Source organism: Heteronotia binoei, chromosome 2, assembly GCF_032191835.1.
Source record: "Heteronotia binoei isolate CCM8104 ecotype False Entrance Well chromosome 2, APGP_CSIRO_Hbin_v1, whole genome shotgun sequence".
Lineage (NCBI taxonomy): Eukaryota > Metazoa > Chordata > Lepidosauria > Squamata > Gekkonidae > Heteronotia > Heteronotia binoei.
The window spans coordinates 6,994,877-7,017,450 of NC_083224.1; the positions used below are offsets into that span (position 1 = coordinate 6,994,877).

At 51.9% G+C, this 22,574-nt stretch overlaps 1 protein-coding gene across 1 annotated transcript in view; it reads left to right on the forward strand.

Annotated features, from left to right (window-relative positions):
- NOL4L (nucleolar protein 4 like) overlaps positions 1-22,574 on the forward strand; it is a 245,452-nt gene that overhangs the window by 72,616 nt on the left and 150,262 nt on the right. The window contains exon 2 of the mRNA XM_060230527.1: positions 12,001-12,156. Within this exon, the coding sequence (XP_060086510.1) occupies positions 12,085-12,156 (72 nt within the window). The 5' untranslated portion in view covers positions 12,001-12,084. The remainder of the gene's footprint in view (positions 1-12,000; positions 12,157-22,574) is intronic.

Here is a 22,574-nt window from a genome sequence, read left to right on the forward strand (position 1 = left end):
TTGGAGACCCTCCCCCCGCTTCAGGGTCATCAGAAAGCAGGGGGAGGGGAGGGAAATGTCTGCTGGGAACTCTTTCCTTCCCTATGGAGATTTATTCCAATAGAAAATCATGGAGAATTGATCGGTGGGTATCTGGGGCTCTGGGGGGGCTGTGTTTTGGGGTAGAGGCACCAAATTTTCAGTATAGCATCCAGCGCCTCTCCGCAAAATACCCCCCAAGTTTCAAAACGATTGGACCAGGGGGTCCAATTCTATGAGCCCCAAAAGAAGGTACCCCTATCCATTATTTCCTATGGAAGGAAGGCATTGAAAAGGTGTGCCGTCCCTTTCAATGTGATGGCCAGAACTCCCTTTGGAGTTCAATGATGCTTGGCACAGCCTTGCTCTTGGCTCCACCCCTAATGTCTCCTGGCTCCACCCCTAATGTCTCCTGGCTCCACCCCCAAAGTCTCCTGGCTCCACCCCCAAAGTCCCCAGATATTTCTTCAATTGGACTTGGCAACCCTACCCAGCCGCCTGCTTTCCGATGACCCTGAAAGGGGGGGGGGGAAGGGCCTTCAACCCGGGGGATCCCCCGCCCCCACCTGGGGATTGGCAACCCTCCCTCTCCTGGAACCTGCGCGCTGCGAGGCTTGCACGGGAGGGGCGGCCTTTGCAGGCAGCTGCGGGTTCGCTGGCGCCGCGTCACGTGTGAACGGGCTTTCCCCGGCTCAGGCTGCTGCTCCGCCCTGGCGGGCTCCGGGATCGCCTCTCCCCTCCCCCGAGGAGCCGTGCTGGGGGCGAGGCGGAGCTGCCCGGGCGCACCTGGCGGGCCCATTGAGGGGGCGGGGCGGGAGGGCAGGTGGCTGGCGGGGCGGGGCGGAGTTGGAGCCGCCAGCTGGCTCCGCGGGAGGGGGCGTGACCCTCATTTGGGGGCGGAGCGGCCGGCCTGCAAGGCTCCCGGGTAGGGTTGCCAAGTCCAATGCAAGAAATATCTGGGGACTTTGGGGGTGGAGCCAGGACACTTTGGGGGTGGAGCCAGGAGACATTAGGGGTGGAGCCAAGATCAAGGCTGTGACGAGCATCATTGAACTCCATAGGGAGTTCTGGCTATCACATTGAAAGGGACGGCACACCTTTTTGATTCCTTCCTTCCATAGGGAATAATGAAGGATAGGGGCACCTTCTTTGGGGGCTCATAGAATTGGACCCCCTGGTCCAATCTTTTTGAAACTTGGGGGGTTCTTTGGGGAGAGGCACTAGATGCTATACTGAAAATTTGGTGCCTCTACCCCAAAAAACAGCCCCCTCAGAGCCCCGGATACCTGCATATCATGATTTTCTATGGGAATAAATCTCCATAGGGAATAATAGAGTTCCCAGCAGACATTTGCCTCCCCTCCCCCCGCTTTCTGACGACCCTGAAGCGGGGGGAGGGCCTCCAAACCGGGGGATCCCCTACCCCCACCTGGGGATTGGCAACCCTACTCACAGGACTTTACCCTGCAGTTGCCAACCTCCAGGTGCAGCCTTGGGCCAGGGCAGGATTAAGGCACGTCGACTGCGGGGTGACCCTCTGCTCTAGAAGGCAAGGTTTTCACAGCCTGGTTCCCCCTACCCCTCCCCCAAAAAATGTGGCGTGCAGACTACCTCTGAGGATGTGCAGAGGGCCTTTTCCGCTCCTGGGCGATGCCGACAGCTACCTAGTTTTTCTTCTGTCCAAACACCCTGGGTCTTCACTGGGCAGGCAAAATTACCAAAGGGAAATGTCTACCCCACCAAACCACCCACCCCTCAGTGGGAACTAGGATGATTAAAAGGTTGGAACACTTTTCCCTGTGAAGAAACGTTAAAACGCTTAGGGCTCTTTCGCTTGGAGAAACGTCGACTGAGGAGTGACACGAGGTTGACAAGGTTATGCATGGGGCAGAGAAGGCAGAGAAAGAAAACACTTTCTTCCTTTCTCACAATACGAGAACTCCTGGGAACTCCATGAAATCGCTGATCAGTCAGGTTAGAACTGATAAAAGGAAGTCCTTCTTCACCCAAACGCTGATTGACATGTGGAATTCACTGCCGCAGGAGGTGGTGGCGGCTACAAGCATAGCCAGCTTCAAGAGGGGATCGGATAAAAATATGGAGCAGAGGTCCATCAGTGGCAATTAGCCACAGCATATTGTTGGAACTGTCTGGGGCAGTGATGCTCTGTATTCTTGGTGCTTGCGGGGGGGGGGGGACAAAGTGGAAGGTCTTCTAGCCCCACTTGTGAAGCTCCTGATGGCACTTGGGTTTGTGTGTGTGTGTGACACAGAGTGTGACACTGAGTGTTGGACTGGATGGGCCATTGGCCTGATCCCACAGGGATTCTCTTATGTTCATATGTGACACAGAGTGTTGGACTGGATGGGCCATTGGCCTGATCCAACATGGCTTCTCTTATGTTCTTCTGTAACACAGAGTGTTGGACTGGATGGGCCATTGGCCTGATCCAACAGGGCTTCTCTTATGTTCTTCTGTAACACAGAGTGTTTGACTGGTTGGGCCATTGACCTGATCCAACAGGGCTTCTCTTATGTTCTTATGTGACACAGAGTGTTGGACTGGAGGGGCCATTGGCCTGATCCAACATGGCTTCTCTTATGTTCTTATGTGTCACAGAGTGTTGGACTGGATGGGCCATAGGCCTGATCCCACAGGGCTTCTCTTATGTTCTTATGTGACACAGAGCGTTGGACTGGATGGGCCACTGGCCTGATCCAACAGGGCTTCTCTTATGTTCTTATGTGACACAGAGTGTTGGACTGGAGGGGCCATTGGCCTGATCCAACAGGACTTCTCTTATGTTACACAGAGTGTTGGACTGGATGGGCCATTGGCCTGATCCCACAGGGCTTCTCTTCTGTTCTTATGTGACACAGAGTGTTGGACTTTAGGGGCCATTGGCCTGATCCCACAGGGCTTCTCTTATGTTCTTATGTGACACAGAATGTTGGACTGGAGGAGCCATTGGCCTGATCCAACAGGGCTTCTCTTATGTGACACAGAGTGTTGTACTGGAGAGGCCACTGGCCTGATTCAACAGGGCTTCTCTTATGTTCTTTTGTGACACAGAGTGTTGGACTGGAGAGGCCACTGGTCTGATCCAACATGGCTTCTCTTATGTTCTTTTGTGACACAGTGTTGGACTGGATGGGCCATTAGCCTGATCCAACATGGCTTCTCTTATGTTCTTATGTGACACAGAGTGTTGGACTGGATGGGCCACTGGCCTGATCCAACAGGGCTTCTCTTATGTTCTTATGTGACACAGAGTGTTGGACTGGAGGGGCCATTGGCCTGATCCAACAGGACTTCTCTTATGTGACACAGAGTGTTGGACTGGATGGGCCATTGGCCTGATCCCACAGGGCTTCTCTTCTGTTCTTATGTGACACAGTGTTGGACTGGAGGGGCACTGGCCTGATCCAACAGGGTTTCTCTTATGTTCTTATGTGACACAGAATGTTGGACTGGAGGAGCCATTGGCCTGATCCAACAGGGCTTCTCTTATGTGACACAGAGTGTTGGACTGGAGAGGCCACTGGCCTGATTCAACAGGGCTTCTCTTATGTTCTTTTGTGACACAGAGTGTTGGACTGGAGAGGCCACTGGCCTGATCCAACATGGCTTCTCTTATGTTCTTTTGTGACACAGAGTGTTGGACTGGATGGGACATTGGCCTGATCCAACATGGCTTCTCTTATTTTCTTATGTGACACAGTGTTGGACTGGATGGGCCATTAGCCTGATCCAACATGGCTTCTCTTATGTTCTTATGTGACACAGAGTGTTGGACTGGATGGGCCACTGGCCTGATCCAACAGGGCTTCTCTTATGTTCTTATGTGACACAGAGTGTTGGACTGGATGGGCCATTGGCCTGATCCAACAGGGCTTCTCTTATGTTCTTATGTGACACAGAGTGTTGGACTGGATGGGCCACTGGCCTGATCCAACATGGCTTCTCTTATGTTCTTATGTGACACAGAGTGTTGGACTTGAGGGGCCACTGGCCTGATCCAACAGGGCTTCTCTTATGTTCTTATGTGACACAGAGTGTTGGACTGGATGGGCCATTGGCCTGATCCAACATGGCTTCTCTTATGTTCTTATGTGACACCAAGTGTTGGACTGGATGGGCCAATGGCCTGATCCAACATGGCTTCTCTTATGTTCTTAAATATCTTCTAAGGATAAATTAACTAGTAATTGGGCTGGAATTTTGACTCTTAAGCTAAGAATAATGCCTTGCTCCATCCCAAGCCATATAAAAGGGAATATGTAAATACAAAGAGAGAGAAGAGTTAGAAAGAATAAGTCATAAAGAATTGTAATGAGAGAAACTGAAGCCAAGTTGCATGCGCGCCCTGAGCCTGGCAGCTTCTTTGTCTGACTCTCTGAAAAGCTGGCCCCGTGGGTTGTGTGCCAGGTGTTTCTCTGTGCCCAGGCCTCATTCCTCATCCTTACAGGCAAGGCACGAAGTGGCTGGAAGAGGACCAAAGATGCCCCCTCTCCCTTGGCAGGCCGTGCCAGGATGTGCCAGTACCCTTTGCGCCAGCCGGAGAAGAGGGGTGGTGGCATTTGGCCTCCTCTTGCCAGGTGCCTGGGCACAGCCTGTTGCAGCTTGGCTGTCTCAGGTTGCCTTTCCCCGGGGGGGGGGGGGGGGGGCGGGGATCCTAGAGATCTCTCACAGCTGCTTTCAAGATGACCCGGGTAAGTTCCCTGAGGAAAACAGCTGCTTTGGAGGGGGGATGCTATGGTATTATACGCCACTGGGGTGTAGCCTCTTCAAGCTCTAATCTCCCAGGCTCCACCCCCAAATCTCCAGGAATTTCCAAACTTGGAGCTGGCAACCCCTGTTCAGAGAACTGTGGGCTGTAGGAAAGGCCAGAGCCTGGAAGAAGGAGGAGGAGGAAGAAGAAGATCAGGAGGAAGGAGGAGGAGGAAGAAGAAGAAAAGGAGGAGGAGGAAGAAGGAGGAGGAAGAAGAAAATGATATTGGATTTATATCCCACCCTCCACTCCAAATCTCAGTCTCAGAGTGGCTCACACTTTTATCTTCCTCCTCCACAACAGACACCCTGTGAGGTGGGTGGGGCTGAGAGGGCTCTCACAGCAGCTGCCCTTTCAAGGACAACCTCTGTCAGAGCTCTGGCTGACCCAAGGCCATTCCAGCAGATGCAAGTGGGGGAGTGGGGTTCTCCCAGATAAGAATCCGCACACTTAACCACTACACAAAACTTGCTCTAGAAGAAGAAGAAAAGAAGAAGATGATGATATTGGATTTATATCCCGGCCTATACTCTGAATCTCAGAGTCTCAGAGCAGTCACAATCTCCTTTATTTCCTGCCCCTCACAACAGACACCCTGTGAGCTAGGTAGGGCTAAGGAAGCTCTGACAGAAGCTGCATTTTCAAGGACAACTCTGCAAGAGCTATGGCTGACCCAAGGCCATTCCAGCAGGTGCAAGTGGAGGAGTTGGGAATCAAACCTGGTTCTCCCAGATAAGAGAGCTATGGGTGACCCAAGGCCATTCCAGCAGCTGCAAGTGGAGGGTTGGGGAATCAAACCCAGTTGTCCCAGATAAGAGAGCTCTGGCTGACCCAAGGCCATTCCAGCAGCTGCAAGTGGAGGAGTGGGGAATCAAACCCGGTTCTTTCAGAGAAGAGAGCTCTGGCTGACCCAAGGCCATTCCAGCAAGTGCAAGTGGAGGAGTGGGGGAATCAAACCCGGTTCTCCCAGATAAGAGAGGTCTGGCTGACCCAAGGCCATTCCAGCAGCTGCAAGTGGAGGAGTGGGGAATCAAACCTGGTTCTCCCAGATAAGAGAGCTATGGCTGACCCAAGGCCATTCCAGCAGGTGCAAGGGGAGGAGTGGGGAATCAAACCCCGTTCTCCCAGATAAGAGAGCTCTGGCTGACCCAAGGCCATTCCAGCAGCTGCAAGTGGAGGAGTGGGGAATCAAATTCGGTTCTCCCAGATAAGAGAGCTCTGGCTGACCCAAGGCCATTCCAGCAGCTGCAAGTGGAGGAGTGGGGAATCAAATCCGGTTCTCCCAGATAAGAGAGCTCTGGCTGACCCAAGGCCATTGCAGCAGCTGCAAGTGGAGGAGTGGGGAATCAAATCCGGTTCTCCCAGATAAGAGAGCTCTGGCTGACCCAAGGCCATTGCAGCAGCTGCAAGTGGAGGAGTGGGGAATCAAACCCGGTTCTTTCAGAGAAGAGAGCTCTGGCTGACCCAAGACCATTCCAGCAAGTGCAAGTGGAGGAGTGGGGGAATCAAACCCGGTTCTCCCAGATAAGAGAGGTCTGGCTGACCCAAGGCCATTCCAGCAGCTGCAAGTGGAGGAGTGGAGAATCAAACCCGGTTCTCCCAGATAAGAGAGGTCTGGCTGACCCAAGGCCATTCCAGCAGCTGCAAGTGGAGGAGTGGGGAATCAAACCTGGTTCTCCCAGATAAGAGAGCTATGGCTGACCCAAGGCCATTCCAGCAGGTGCAAGGGGAGGAGTGGGGAATCAAACCCCGTTCTCCCAGATAAGAGAGCTCTGGCTGACCCAAGGCCATTCCAGCAGCTGCAAGTGGAGGAGTGGGGAATCAAATTCGGTTCTCCCAGATAAGAGAGCTCTGGCTGACCCAAGGCCATTGCAGCAGCTGCAAGTGGAGGAGTGGGGAATCAAACCCGGTTCTCCCAGATAAGAGAGCTCTGGCTGACCCAAGGCCATTCCAGCAGGTGCAAGTGGAGGAGTGGGGAATCAAACCTGGTTCTCCCAGATCAGAGTCCGCACACTTCACCACTGCACCAAACTGGTAAAGCGCTGGACGTCGAGGGGAAAAAAATTCATCACACGTGATGCTGCCCTGCACTGAATCTTGGCCCGTCAGGGTCTATATTGTCTATTCTGGCTGGCAGCAGCTCCCAAGAGCAGAGGTCTTTTCACTTCACTTCCTGCTTGGTCCTTTTTAACTGGAGGTGCCGGGGACTGAAGCTGGGACCTTCTGCAGGCCAAATGGAAGCTCTTCCCTTGAGCCACTGCCCTGCCCCCTCCTAGTTCATCTATATTGGGGGGGGGGGGTCTGCAAAAGGGGGGGATGTGCCCCCCCCCAGACACACTTCTCACCGTGCTGCTGATGTCGTTTGGTCTGGTTTGCAAAGCACAAGCTGCTTTTCTTGCAGACAAGGTCAACCGGAGCAGCTGCTCTCCCCCTCCGAAAGGGAGGTCGACGGGGTCAGGGTGGCGTCCTCCACGAAGCATCCGGCCCCCTGCTCTTTCTTCCAATTTGCAGTTTTCGTTATTTAAAAAAAGAAGTCCCTTTCTGTTAGATGAAAGAGGGGAGAAATGTGCCCACGTCCAGCGGGGTTGAGAACATAAGAGAAGACATGTTGGATCAGGCCAATGGCCCATCCAGCCCAGCACTCTGTGTCACACAGTAGTCAAGAAAGGCAGGTGCCATCAGGAGGTCCACCAGTGGGGCCAGGACACCAGAAGCCCTCCCTCAGTTGCCCCTCAAGCCTTAAGAATACAGAGCATCACTGTACCAGACATAAGACCATAAGAGAAGCCATGTTGGATCAGGCCAATGGCCCCTCCAGTCCAACACTCTGTGACACATTAGAACATAAGAGAAGCCATGTTGGATCAGGCCAATGGCCCCTCCAGTCCAACAGTCTGTGTCGCATAAGAACAGAAGAGAAACCATGTTGTATCAGGCAAGTGGCCCCTCCAGTCCAACACTCTGTGTCACATAAGAACATCAGAGAAGCCCTGTTGGATCAGGCCAATGGCCCATCCAGTCCAACACTCTGTGTCACATAAGAACATAAGAGAAGCCATGTTGGATCAGGCCAGTGGCCCCTCCAGTCCAACACTCTGTGTCACATAAGAACATAAGAGAAGCCATGTTGGATCAGGCCAGTGGCACCTCCAGTCCAACACTCTGTGTCACATAAGAACATAAGAGAAGCCCTGTTGGATCAGGCCAGTGGCCCATCCAGTCCAACACTCTGTGTCACATAAGAACATAAGAGAAGCCCTGTTGGATCAGGCCAGTGGCCCCTCCAGTCCAACAATCTGTGTCACATAAGAACATAAGAGAAGCCATGTTGGATCAGGCCAATGGCTCATCCAGTCCAACACTCTGTGTCACATAAGAACATAAGAGAAGCCCTGTTGGATCAGGCCAGTGGCCCATCCAGTCCAACACTCTGTGTCACATAAGAACATAAGAGAAGCCCTGTTGGATCAGGCCAATGGCTCATCCAGTCCAACACTCTGTGTCACATAAGAACATAAGAGAAGCCATGTTGGATGAAGCCAATGGCTCATCCAGTCCAACACTCTGTGTCACATAAGAACATAAGAGAAGCCCTGTTGGATCAGGCCAATGGCTCATCCAGTCCAACACTCTGTGTCACATAAGAACATAAGAGAAGCCATGTTGGATCAGGCCAATGGCCCATCCAGCCCAACACTCTGTGTCACATAAGAACATAAGAGAAGTCATGTTGGATCAGGCCAGTGGCCCATCCAGTCCAACACTCTGTGTCACATAAGAACGTAAGAGAAGCCATGTTGGATCAGGCCAATGGCCATCCAGTCCAACACTCTGTGTCACATAAGAACATAAGAGAAGCCACATTGGATCAGAGTCTTGTGAGGAAAAATTCTACTTTGTGAGCGACTGGCATTAAAGTGAATTGCTGCATAAATTACTGTGCTCTGGGTCCGTCCTCCCTGAGCTAAGACAAAAATGTGTGATCTGGAGGCTAAAAGTCTATGAGCTAGCTAGTTCACACCAACTCAGCTTAGAAGGAACACTGCTCAAAGGCCATTTTCACAACAGTGAAATTACCCACATTAATGTTTTAAAAACTGTGTACGGTGTGATATTTTCCGCAGTAGAGTTTTCCTCACCAGGCGCAAACCTGAAGTTTGTATGGAAATATAAGATTCTTTCCCCCCAAATGGGGAAAAAACTTTTCTTGCTTATGATTACGTTTATTGGGGGCTTTGTGAGTTCCCCAGAAAATCAGTTGTTTTTAACTGCTGGGAATCGATTGCTTTTGTTTGTGTTTGGAGTAAAAAAAAAGAAATTGGGTTCGCCTGTGTCATTTATAAAGTTTGCATCCCCAGGACCTGGTTCGACATCTGTGTTGGCTAACAGGTGTGTCTGGGCACCTGCTGGAATGGCTTTGGGTCAGCCAGAGCTCTCTTATCTGGGAGAACTGGGTTTCATTCCCCACTCCTCCACTTGCAGCTGCTGGAATGGCCTTGGGTCAGCCAGAGCTCTCTTATCTGGGAGAACCGGGTTTCATTCCCCACTCCTCCTCTTGCAGCTGTTGGAATGGCCTTGGGTCAGCCAGAGCTCTCTTATCTGGGAGAACCGGGTTTCATTCCCCACTCCTCCTCTTGCAGCTGCTGGAATGGCCTTGGGTCAGCCAGAGCTCTCTTATCTGGGAGATCCGGGTTTGATTCCCCACTCCTCCACTTGCAGCTGCTGGAATGGCCTTGGGTCAGCCATAGCTCTGGCAGAGGTTGTCCTTGAAAGGGCAGCTGCTGTGAGAGCCTTCTCAGCCCCACCCACCTCAGGGTGTCTGTTGTGGGGGAAGGAGATTGTGAGCCGCTCTGAGTCTCTGATTCAGAGAGAAGGGCGGGGTATAAATCTGCAATTCTTCTTCTTCTTATTATTTTGTTTGCTTCATGTTTACCTTTCTTTCCAACTGGGACCCGAATCGGCTTGTATCATTCTCCTCTATTTTAGTTTCTCAACAACCTCGTGAGGTGCATACAGCTGAGAGTGTGCGACCGCCCCAAGGTCACCCAGGGAGTTTCTGCGTCGCTTAGTGCTAACTCGACCACTTAAATAAAACAAACAAAGAAACAAACAAAAACAAACAAACAAACAAATGTATTTATTTAACCGGTAGATTAATCAGCTCAGGTTTTTAGTGGCTTAATTGCTGGGTGCCAGTTTGAATTTCTGGGAATAATTTTTTTAAAAAAACTTGGGCGAGACTGTGGACTGTATCAGTATGTCGTAGAAGGCTTTCACGGCCAGAGTTCATTAGCTGTTGTAGATTTTCCGGGCTGTACTTCTGTGGCCTTGGCAGCTTCTTCACTGCCAAGACCACGACCATACAGCCTGGAAAACCTGCAATGGCTAACTCCGGACTGTGTTTTCCAAGCATTGTTCTGGCCACTTGTAAATAGGGGATGAAAAATTTGAAGGCCGTACGAGTGGTAGATGCTTACGTAGGGAATTGTCCAATAGCTTACACCTTCTTCAGTCGCTCAGACAGCGAGGGTTGGGTGACAAAACGTGCAGAATGTTTCTGAACTGAGGCAAGAGGCAGTCAAAAGGACAGGGCACACGTCCCAGGAAATCTCCCCAGTTTGTAGCCGAGGCTTCTGTGCATGTAACAAGTGCGAATATCTGGGTCAATTGTGCTTCTTTTCTGATCCTCCCCTTTGATTTTCTTTTGCCTTTGGGAGGAATTTGGGTTCAGTGGTAGAGCGTCCGCTTGCCGTGTAGGAGGTTCCAGTTTCAAACCCTGGCAGCATCTCCAGCTAAAAGCCCGTTTGGTGTAGTGGTGAAGTGCGCGGACTCTTATCTGGGAGAACCGGGTTGCATTCCCCACTCCTCCGCTTGCAGCTGCTGGAATGGCCTTGGGTCAGCAATAGCTTTGGCAGAGGTTGTCCTTGAAAGGGCAGCTGCTGTGAGAGCCCTCTCCAACCCCACCCACCTCACAGGGTGTCTGTTGTGGGGGGAGAAGATATAGGAGATTGTAAGCCGCGCTGAGTCTCTGATTCAGAGAGAAGGGTGGGGTATAAATCTGCAGTCTTCTTGAGAGCCAGTTTGGTGTAGTGGTGAAGTGTGCGGACTCTTATCTGGGAGAACTGGGTTGGATTCCCCACTCCTCCACTTGCAGCTGCTGAGATGGCCTTGGGTCAGCCAGAGCTCTCTTATCTGGGAGAACTGGGTTTGATTCCCCACTCTTCCACTTGCAGCTGCTGGAATGGCCTTGGATCAGCCATAGCTCTCACAGGAGTTGTCCTTGAAAGGGTGGCTGCTGTCTCAGCACAACCTACCTCACAGGGGGTAGGTTGTGGGGGAGGAAGATAAAGGAGATTGTAGGCCACTCTGAGTCTCTGATTCAGAGAGAAGAACCGAGGTATAAATCTGCAGTCATCGTCTTCTTCTCCTTCTCCTCCTCCTCTTCTTCTTCCTCCTCCTCCTCTTCTTTTTCCTCCTCCTTCTACTTCTCCTCCTTCTCCATCTTCCGCTTCTTCTCCTCCTCCTCTTCTTCTTCCTCCTCTTTCTACTTCTTCTCCTCCTCCTCCATCTTCTCCTCTTCTTCCTCCTCCTCGTTCTACTTCTTCTCCTCCTTCTCCATCTTCTCCTTCTTCTCCTTCTCCTCCTCCTCTTCTTCCTTCTCCTCGTTCTACTTCTTCTCCTTCTCCATCTTCTCCTTCTCCTCCTCCTCTTCTTCCTCCCCCTCCTTCTACTTCTTCTCCTTCTCCATCTTCTCCTTCTCCTTCTCTTCCTCCTCTTCTTCCTCCTCCTCTTCTTCCTCCTCCTCCTTCTCCATCTTCTCCTTCTCCTCTTCTTCCTCCTCTTCTTCCTCCTCCTCCTTCTACTTCTTCTCCTCCTTCTCCATCTTCTTCTTCTACCAGATAATAGATGGTGGAAAAGGCCTTTCTCTGCCTGAGACCTTGGAGAGCGGCTGCCATTCTGAGTAGACAAGCCTGACCTGGATGAACCAAAGGTCTGATTCAGTAGAAGGCAGCTTCCTGGATTCTCTGCAGCAGCAGTTGTAGCCCTGATGGGAACTCTGCTGAGGAGCAACTCTCCCCAAAGCACTATAGGGCTGGGATGCTGCTCCTCCCTTTCCCCTCCCTCCTACCCCACTGCCCTCTTCCCTCACGTCATCCCCCACCTGTCCCCATCATCACAGAGACTAACCCAACTTGCCCGTCTTCTTTCAGGGGGCGGACGGTCTGTCAGAGCCTGAAGGCGTGACCCTCAAGCGCGTGGCCGTGGTGGAAGATTTCTTCGACATCATCTACTCGATGCACGTGGAGAGCTCCGCGGAACCCGGCAAGGCGCCCAAGCACGCTGGGCAGAAGAAGACCTACCGGGCGGTGAGGCTGCGTCTTAATCTCCCCCACAGGCGGGAGGAATGGGAAACCATCTCCCAAGTGCAGGAAGGGGGCAAAGGCAGGCTAGGAGGAGGTGTGGGAGGGACGGTGGCTCAATGGCGAAACATCTGCTTGGTAAGCAGAAGGTTCATCTGCTTGGTAAGCAGAAGGTCCCAGGTTCAATCCCCGGCATCTCCAACTCAAAACGGTCCAGGCAAGTAGGCATGAAAAACCTCAGCTTGAGACCCTGGAGAGCAGGGGAGAGATGGTGGCTCAGTGGCAGAGCATCTGCTTGGTAAGCAGAAGGTCCCAGGTTCAATCCCCGGCATCTCCGACTGAAAAGGGTCCAGACAAGTAGGCGTGAAAAACCTCAGCTTGAGACCCTGGAGAGCAGGGGAGAGTTGGTGGCTCAGTGGCAGAACATCTGCTTGGTAAGCAGAAGGTCCCAGGTTCAATCCCCGGCATCTCCAACTAAAAAGGGTCCAGGTAAGTAGGTGTGAAAAACCTCAGCTTGAGACCCTGGAGAGCTGCTGCCAGACTGAGTAGACAAGACTGACTTTGATGGACCGAGGGTCTGATTCAGTAAAAGGCAGCTTTATCTGTTCATATGTCTAAGGGAAGGGGCAATGGCTCACTGGTAGAGCATCTGCTTGGTAAACAGAAGCTCCCAGGTTCAATCTCCAGCTAAAAGAGTCCAGGCAAAGAGGCATGAAAAACCTCAGCTTGAGACCCTGGAGAGCAGGGGAAGGATGGTGGTTCAGTGGCAGAGCATCTGCTTGGTAAGCAGAAGGTCCCAGGTTCAATCCCCGGCATCTCCAACTAAAAAGGGTCCAGGCAAGTAGGCGTGAAAAACCTCAGCTTGAGACCCTGGAGAGCAGGAGAGGGACGGTGGCTCAGGGGTGGAGCATCTGCTCGGTAAGCAGAAGGTCCCAGGTTCAATCCCCGGCATCTCCAACTAAAAAGGGTCCAGGTAAGTAGGCGTGAAAAACCTCAGCTTGAGACCCTGGAGAGCAGGGGAGGGACGGTGGCTAAGGGGTGGAGCATCTGCTCGGTAAGCAGAAGGTCCCAGCCAGGTTAAATCCCCGGCATCTCCAACTAAAAAGGGTCCAGGCGAGTAGGCGTGAAAAACCTCAGCTTGAGGCCCTGGAGAGCCGCTGCCAGTCTGAGTAGACAATACTGACTTTGATGGACCGAGGGTCTGATTCAGTATAAGGCAGCTTCATATGTTCATATGTGGTAGATGGGCCCTGGGGACGGAAAGGCATAGGGTGGCCAAGAGCGCGTGCAACACGATGACGTTGGCTGGAAGTGACGTCATCATGCGGGCGACGTCACAAAGTGACCACTCTAGGCATTTCCAGGGGAACTCTATTGTCCAGGGCTTTTTTTTTTTTTTTTTTAGCCATTTTGGAGGTAAAAACGCTACGGCACCTTTTGTACCATAGAGTTTTCCCTCCCAAATGGCAGCCCTACAGAGGCACCAGGACTTAGGAGCATGAGAGGAAATGTTGTCACTTATGGAATGCATTTTCACGGCAAACTCAAAGAGAGCCAGTTTGGTGTAGTGGTTAAGTTTGGGGACTCTTATCCAGGAGAACCGGGTTTGATTCCCCACTCCTCCCCTTGCAGCTGCTGGAATGGCCTTGGGTCAGCCAGAGCTCTCTTATCTGGGAGAACCGGGTTTGATTCCCCACTCCTCCCCTTGCAGCTGCTGGAATGGCCTTGGGTCAGCCAGAGCTCTCTTATCTGGGAGAACCGGGTTTGATTCCCCACTCCTCCCCTTGCAGCTGCTGGAATGGCCTTGGGTCAGCCAGAGCTCTCTTATCTGGGAGAACCGGGTTTGATTCCCCACTCCTCCACTTGCACCTGCTGAAATGGCCTTGGGTCAGCCATAGCTCAGGCAGAGGTTGTCCTTGAAAGGGCAGCTGCTGTGAGAGCCCTCTCAGCCCCACCCACCTCACAGGGTGTCTGTTGTGGGGGAGGAAGGTAAAGGAGATTGTGAGCCACTCTGAGACTCTTCGGAGTGGACGGCGGGATATAAATCCAATATCTTCATCTACCTCACAGGGTGTCTGTTGTGGGGGAGGAAGGTAAAGGAGATTGTGAGCCACTCTGAGACTCTTCGGAGTGGAGGGCGGGATATAAATCCAATATCTTCATCTACCTCACAGGGTGTCTGTTGTGGGGGAGGAAGGGAAAGGAGATTGTGAGCCACTCTGAGACTCTTCGGAGTGGACGGCGGGATATAAATCCAATATCTTCATCTACCTCACAGGGTGTCTGTTGTGGGGGAGGAAGGGAAAGGAGATTGTGAGCCGCTCTGAGACTCTTCGGAGTGGACGGCGGGATATAAATCCAATATCTTCATCTACCTCACAGGGTGTCTGTTGTGGGGGAGGAAGGTAAAGGAGATTATGAGCTGCTCTGAGACTCTTTGGAGTGGAGGGCGGGATATAAATCCAATATCTTCATCTACCTCACAGGGTGTCTGTTGTAGGGGGGGGCGGGAAGGTAAAGGAGATTGTGAGCCACTCTGAGACTCTTCGGAGTGGACGGCGGGATATAAATCCAATATCTTCATCTACCTCACAGGGTGTCTGTTGTGGGGGAGGAAGGTAAAGGAGATTATGAGCTGCTCTGAGACTCTTCGGAGTGGATGGCGGGATATAAATCCAATATCTTCATCTACCTCACAGGGTGTCTGTTGTGGGGGAGGAAGGGAAAGGAGATTGTGAGCCGCTCTGAGACTCTTCGGAGTGGAGGGCGGGATATAAATCCACTATCTTCATCTACCTCACCGGGTATCTGTTGTAGGGGGGGAAGGTAAAAAGAGATTGTGACCGCTCTGAGACTCTGAGATTCCGAGTCTAGGGCGGGATATAAATCCAATATCTTCTTCTTTTCGCTTGTGATTAATTAACGTTGCATTTTTGAGCACTCAAGTGCTAACTTGCAACAGTCCGTTGTACCTGTACGTGATTATCCCCATTTCACAGGTGGAGGGTAGCAAAACTGAGGCCGGTAAGGGCAGGCACTTGCCAAAGGTCACCTACAGGGCTTCTTTTTGGAACAGGAACTCCGTTGCATATTAGGCCACACACCTCTGATGTAGCCAATCCTCCAAGAGCTTACGGGGCTTTTAGTACAGGGCTTACTATAAGCTCCAGGAGGATTGGCTACATCAGGGGTGTGTGGCCTAATATGCAGAGGAGTTCCTGCTGCAAAAAAAGCCCTGTTTGATGCAATTTGCATTGGAAAGGGGCCATGGCTCAGTAATAAGACCTCTGCTTGGCCTGCAGAAGGTCCCAGGTTCAATCCCCAGCATCTCCAGTTAAGAAGGACCAGGCAGGAGGGGATGGGAAAGACCTCAGCCTGAGACCCTGGAGAGCCAGGAGGGGGAGTCCTGGCTCAGTGGAAGAGCCTCTGCTTGGCATGCAGAAGGTCCCAGGTTCAATCCCTGGCATCTCCAGTTAAAGGCCAGGAAGTGGTGGCAGCTACATGCTTAGACAGCTTCGAGAGGGGATTGGATCAACATCTGGAGCAGAGGTCCATCAGTGGCTATTAGCCAAAGGGTATAGATGGAACTCTTTGTCTGTGGCAGTGATGCTCTGTATTCTTGGTGCTTGGTGGTGGGGGGGCACAGTGGGAGGGCTTCTGGTGTCCTGGCCCCATTGATGGACCTCCTGATGGCACCTGGGGTTTTTTTGGCCACTGTGTGACACAGAGTGTTGGACTGGAGGGGCCACTGGCCTGATCCCACAGGGCTTCTCTTATGTTCTTACGTGACACAGAGTGTTGGACTGGATGGGCCATTGGCCTGATCCAACAGGGTTTCTCTTATGTTCTTATGTGACACAGAGCGTTGGACTGGATGGGCCACTGGCCTGATCCAACATGGCTTCTCTTATGTTCTTATGTGACACAGAATGTTGGACTGGAGGGGCCACTGGCCTGATCCAACAGGGCTTCTCTTATGTTCTTACGTGACACAGAGTGTTGGACTGGAGGGGCCACTGGCCTGATCCAACAGGGCTTCTCTTATGTTCTTATGTGACACAGAGTGTTGGACTGGAGGGGCCACTGGCCTGATCCAACATGGCTTCTCTTATGTTCTTATGTGACACAGAGTGTTGGACTGGAGGGGCCACTGGCCTGATCCAACAGGGCTTCTCTTATGTTCTTATGTGACACAGAGTGTTGGACTGGATGGGCCACTGGCCTGATCCAACATGGCTTCTCTTATGTTCTTATGTGACACAGAGTGTTGGACTGGATGGGCCATTGGCTTGATCCGACATGGCTCCTCTTATGTTCTTAGGACCAGGTGATGGGAAAGACCTCAGCTTGAGACCCTGGAGAGCTGCTGCCAGACTGAGTAGACAAGACTGACTTTGCTGGACAGAGGCTTTGATTCAATATTAGACAGCTCTGCTCACAGTCAGGTACTGTCTTTAGGGGAGAGGGCGTAGCTCAGTGGCAGATCATCTGTTGGCATGCAGAAGGTCCCAGTTCGATTCCTGCCACCTCCAGTGAAATGGACCTTGTAGGAAATGATGTGAAAGACCTCAGCCTGAGACCTGGAGAGCCCTTAGGAGGAGCTGAGGCTCAGTGACTGTGCACCTGCTCGGCATGCAAATGCAAATGCAGTTTTGGGCTGTATCAATAGAAGTCTAGTGTCCAGATCACGTGATGTGATGGTATCGCTTTGCTCTGGTAGAACCTCCCCTGGAGTCTTGTGTTCGGTTTTGGGCACCACATTTTAAGAAGGATCTAGACAAGCTGGAACGAGTCCAGAGGAGGGCGATGAAGATGGTGAGGGGTCTGAAGACCAAGTCCTATGAGGAAAGGTTGAAGGAGCTGGGGATGTTTAGCCTGGAGAGGAGGCGGCTGAGAGGTGATATGATCACCATCTTCAAGTCCTTGAAGGGCTGTCCTATAGAGGATGCTGTGGAATTGTTTTCTGTGGCCCCGGAAGGTAGGACCAGAACCAGTGGGTTGAAATTAAATCAAAAGATGTTCCGGCTCAACATTAGGAAGAACTTCCTGACCATTAGAACGATTCCTTAGTGGAACAAGCTTGCTCGGGAGATGGTGGGCTCTCCTTCCTTGGAGGTTTTTCAACAGAGGCTAGATGGCCATTTGACAGCAATGCATATCCTGTGAATTTAGGGGGAGGTGCTTGTGAGTTTCCTGCATTGTGCAGGGGGTTGGACTAGATGACCCTGGAGGTGCCTTCGAACTCTATGATTCTATGCAGAAGGTCTCAGGTTTGATCCTCAGCATCTCCTGAGCTGAATTTGAGTTTGGTGTAGTGGTGAAGTGCACAGACTCTTATCTGGGCGAACCGGGTTTGATTCCCCACACCTCCACGTGCAGCTGCTGGAATGGCCTTGGGTCAGCCAGAGCTCTTGTAGGAGTTGTCCTTGAAAGGGCAGTTGCTGTGAGAGCTCTCTCAGCCCCACCCACCTCACAGGGTGTCTGTTGTGGGAGGTGACGATAAAGGAGATTGTGAGCCACTCTGAGACTTTGAGTGAAGGGCGGAATATAAATCCAACGTCTTCTTTTTCTTCTTCTACCTCATTTGAGAGTTTGGCGCCTCTGTTTTCCAGAAATAAAGTCCTTGATGGATACGTAAGGCGGGGGTTACTGGCCACGGTGATTGCGCATGCCAACTCCCATGTTCTGAAAGAGGGACCGTCTGACTTAGAGGAGGCAAGGGGAACCATCAAGGTTGAATATATTTTGCATCACACAAATGTCGGATTGGTGCAAATTCAGCATGCCGAGAGCCCCTCCAGTCCAACACTCTGTGTCACATAAGAACATAAGAGAAGCCATGCTGGATCAGGCCAGTGGCCCCTCCAGTCCAACACTCTGTGTCACAGAAGAACATAAGAGAAGCCCTGTTGGATCAGGCCAGTGGCCCCTCCAGTCCAACGCTCTGTGTCACATAAGAACATAAGAGAAGCCATGCTGGATCAGGCCAGTGGCCCCTCCAGTCCAACACTCTGTGTCACATAAGAACATAAGAGAAGCCATGCTGGATCAGGCCAGTGGCCCCTCCAGTCCAACACTCTGTGTCACATATGAACATCAGAGAAGCCATGTTGGATCAGGCCAGTGGCCCCTCCAGTCCAACACTCTGTGTCACATAAGAACACAAGAGAAGCCCTGTTGGATCAGGCCAGTGGCCCCTCCAGTCCAACACTCTGTGTCACATATGAACATCAGAGAAGCCATGTTGGATCAGGCCAGTGGCCCCTCCAGTCCAACACTCTGTGTCACATATGAACATCAGAGAAGCCATGTTGGATCAGGCCAGTGGCCCCTCCAGTCCAACACTCTGTGTCACATAAGAACATAAGAGAAGCCATGCTGGATCAGGCCAGTGGCCCCTCCAGTCCAACACTCTGTGTCACATAAGAACATAAGAGAAGCCATGCTGGATCAGGCCAGTGGCCCCTCCAGTCCAACACTCTGTGTCACATATGAACATCAGAGAAGCCATGTTGGATCAGGCCAGTGGCCCCTCCAGTCCAACACACTGCGTCACATATGAACATCAGAGAAGCCATGTTGGATCAGGCCAGTGGCCCCTCCAGTCCAACACACTGCGTCACATAAGAACATCAGAGAAGCCATGTTGGATCAGGCCAGTGGCCCATCCAAGCACAAAGAATACGGAGCATCACTGCCCCAGACAGAGAGTTCTAACAAGACACTGTGGCTAACAGCCACTGATGGACCTCTGCTCCATATTTTTATCCCAACCCCTCTTGAAGTTGGCTATGCTTGCAGCCGCCACCACCTCCTGCAGCAGTGAATTGGATGTTCAAGACAGGAATGTGTCTTGTCTTCTCAGAAGCTCAAAACCTGGTCGGACTGGAATTTCAGCCATTAAGCAGCCGGGTTTCCCTGCCCTGTCCTCTTCCCCAGCAGAGCATGTTCTATAGAATGAGCAGATATGAACAAATTTGGCATTAACTGGCCCATGCAGTCCAACACTCTGTGTCACATAAGGAAGAACTTCCTGACCGTTAGAGCGATTCCACAGTGGAACAGGCTTCCTCGGGAGGTGGTAGGCTCTCCTTCCTTGGAGGTTTTTAAAGAGAGGCTAGATGGTCATCTGACAGCAATGAGGATCCTGTGAATTTAGGGGGAGGTGTTTGTGAGTTTCCTGTATTGTTCAGGGGGTTGGACTAGATGACCCTGGAGGTCCCTTCAAACTCTAGGATTCTATGCTTTAACTGGGCTCTCCTTCCTTGGAGGTTTTTAAAGAGAGGCTAGATGGTCATCTGACAGCAATGAGGATCCTGTGAATTTAGGGGGAGGTCTTTGTGAGTTTCCTGTATTGTTCAGGGCGTTGGACTAGATGACCCTGGAGGTCCCTTCAAACTCTAGGATTCTATGCTTTAACTGGGCTCTCCTTCCTTGGAGGTTTTTCAACAGAGGCTGGATGGCCATCTGACGACAATGAAGATCCTGTGAATTTAAGGGGAAGTATTTGTGAGTTTCCTGCATTGGCAGAGGGTTGGACTAGGTCATAGAATCATAGAGTTGGAAGGGACCTCCAGGGTCATCTAGTCCAATCCCCTTCTATGATATCTATGAACATCAGAGAGGGACGGCGGAGGGCTTCTGGCCTGCTCACAATCTCTGTAGCGCTGTTTGAGTGCTACAGGCGGTGGCGTGGGGGGCAGGGGCTGGAGCACGGCGTGGCGCGGCATGCAGCGCCAAAGATAAATATTGAGGGGTGGGGGCAGGGGCTCATGGGCTTCCCCTGACAACCTGGTATTGAGGCTTCTGTGACCCAGTACCGGGTCACGACCCCGCAAATGGGACACACTGCTCTGGAGGAAATGGCTCCTTCGAAGGGTGGAATCTGCCACCCAATCCCAGCTAAGAAACCTTCCCTGTGCTCCACCTGGGATCTCCCACAATTACAAGTGACCTGCAAACAGAAGTGATGTTTTGGATGGTGGACTCTGTGGCCTTAGACCTCACCGAAGCCCTTCCCCAATGCTCCGCCCCCCAAATCTCCAGGAAGTTCCCAACCAGAGTTGGCAACGCTAGGCAATCTGGGCCTTCTGGAACCAGCTTCCTCGACGGCTCTTTATCTGCATGGTGGGAGAGAAATTGACACCTAAGGTGGCAGGGATTAGGATTTCCCACTTGCCACGTTTATGGGGTTCAACTGGATTGGATTTTGATGAGGAGGTGACTGAAAATTCACAGTTACCTAGGTAGGGTTGCCAATCCCCAGGTGGGGGAAGGGGATCCCCTGGTTTGGAGGCCCTCCCCCCGCGTCAGGGTTGTAAGAAAGCGGGGGGAGGGGAGGGAAATGTCTGCTGGGAACTCCATTATTCCCTGTGGAGACTTACTCCCATAGAAAATAATGGAGAATTAATCCGCGGGTATCTGGGGCTCTGGGGGGGCTGTATTTTGAGGTAGAGGCACCAAATTTTCAGTACAGCATCTAGTGCCTCTCCCCAAAGTATCCCCCAAGTTTCAAAACGATTGGACCAGGGGGTCCAATTCTATGAGCCCCAAAAGAAGGTGCCCCTATCCTTCATTATTTCCAATGGAGGAAAGGCATTTAAAAGGTGTGCCGCCCCTTTCAATGTGATGGCCGGAACTCCCTTTGGAGTTCAGTTGTGCTTGTCACAGCCTTGATCTTGGCTCCACGCCCAAAGTCCCCAGATATTTCTTGAATTGGACTTGGCAGCCCTATACCTAGGGTGGTTACCAGCTTTGGATTTGAAAATACCTAGAGATTTGGGGGCGGAGCCTGGGAGGGTGGGGTTTAGGGGGGAGGGGCTTCATTGGGGTATAATACCTAGAGATTGGGGGTGGAGCCTGGGAGGGTGGGGTTTAGTTAGGGGAGGGGCTTCATTGGGGTATAATATCTAGAAATTGGGGTGGAGCCTGGGAGGGTGGGGTTTAGTTAGGGGAGGAGCTTCATTGGGGTATAATACCTAGAGATTGGGGTGGAGCCTGGGAGGGTGGGGTTTAGTTAGGGGAGGGGCTTCATTGGGGTGTAATACCTAGAGATTGGGGTGGAGCCTGGGAGGGTGGGGTTTAGTTAGGGGAGGGGCTTCATTTGGGTATAATACCTAGAGATTGGGGTGGAGCCTGGGAGGGTGGGGTTTAGGGAGGGGAGGGGCTTCATTGGGGTATAATACCTAGAGATTGGGGCGGAGCCTGGGAAGGTGGGGTTTAGGGAGGGGAGGGGCTTCATTGGGGTATGATATAATGATAGTCTGTCCTGCAAAGAAGCCATTTTCTCTAGGAGAAGTGGATTATAAATGTTTTCAGTCAGGTCTTATATTTTTTTTGGTAGGAGGGACTCCTTTGCATATTAGGCCACACCCACCTGTGGTAGCCAGTCCTCCTGGAACTTACAGTAGGCCCTGTACGAAGAGCCCTGCAAGCTCTTGGAGGATTGGCTGCATCGGGGGGGTGTGGCCTAATAGGCAAAGGAGCTCCTGCTACAAAAAATGCCCTCCCAATAAATAAATAAAGGAACAAATAAGCCATCTGTGTAGCTGTAATACAGGGGATCTCCAGTCCCTACCTGGAGGCTGGCAACGCCACCGCTACCTGCCCCAAGTCCTCACCTGTAATTGAAGCAGAGAAAAAAAAGACGATGATTATGATGATGAAGATGATGATGATATATCCTGCCCTATACTCTGATTCTTAGAGTCTCAAAGCAGCTCACAATCTCCTTTATCTTCCTCCCCCACAACAGACACCCTGAGAGGTGGGTGGGGCTGAGAGAGCTCTCCCAGAAGCTGCCCTTTCAAGGACAGAGTCTCAGAGAGGCTCACAATCTCCTTTATCTTCCTCCCCCACAACAGACACGCCATGAGGTGGGTAGGTCTAAGAGAGCTCTCCCAGAAGCTGCCCTTTCAAGGACAGAGTCTCAGAGTGGCTCACAATCTCCTTTATCTTCTCCATAACAGACACCCTGTGAGGTGGGTGGGGCAGAGAGGGCTCTCACAGCAGCTGCCGTTTCAAGGACAGAGTCTCAGAGAGGCTCACAATCTCCGTTATCTTCCTCCCCCACAACAGACATGCCATGAGGTGGGTGGGGCTGAGAGAGCTCTCCCAAAAGCTGCCCTTTAAAGGACAGTCTCAGAGTGGCTCACAATCTCCTTTATCTTCCCTATAACAGACACCCTGTGAGGTAGGTGGGGCTGAGAGGGCTCTCACAGCAGCTGCCCTTTCAAGGACAGAGTCTCAGAGAGGCTCACAATCTCCTTTATCTTCCTCCCCCACAACAGACACGCCATGAGGTGGGTGGGGCTGAGAGAGCTCTCCCGGAAGCTGCCCTTTCACGGACAAAGTCTCAGAGTGGCTCACAATATCTTCCCCACAACAGACACCCTGTGAGGTGGGTGGGGCTGAGAGGGCTCTCC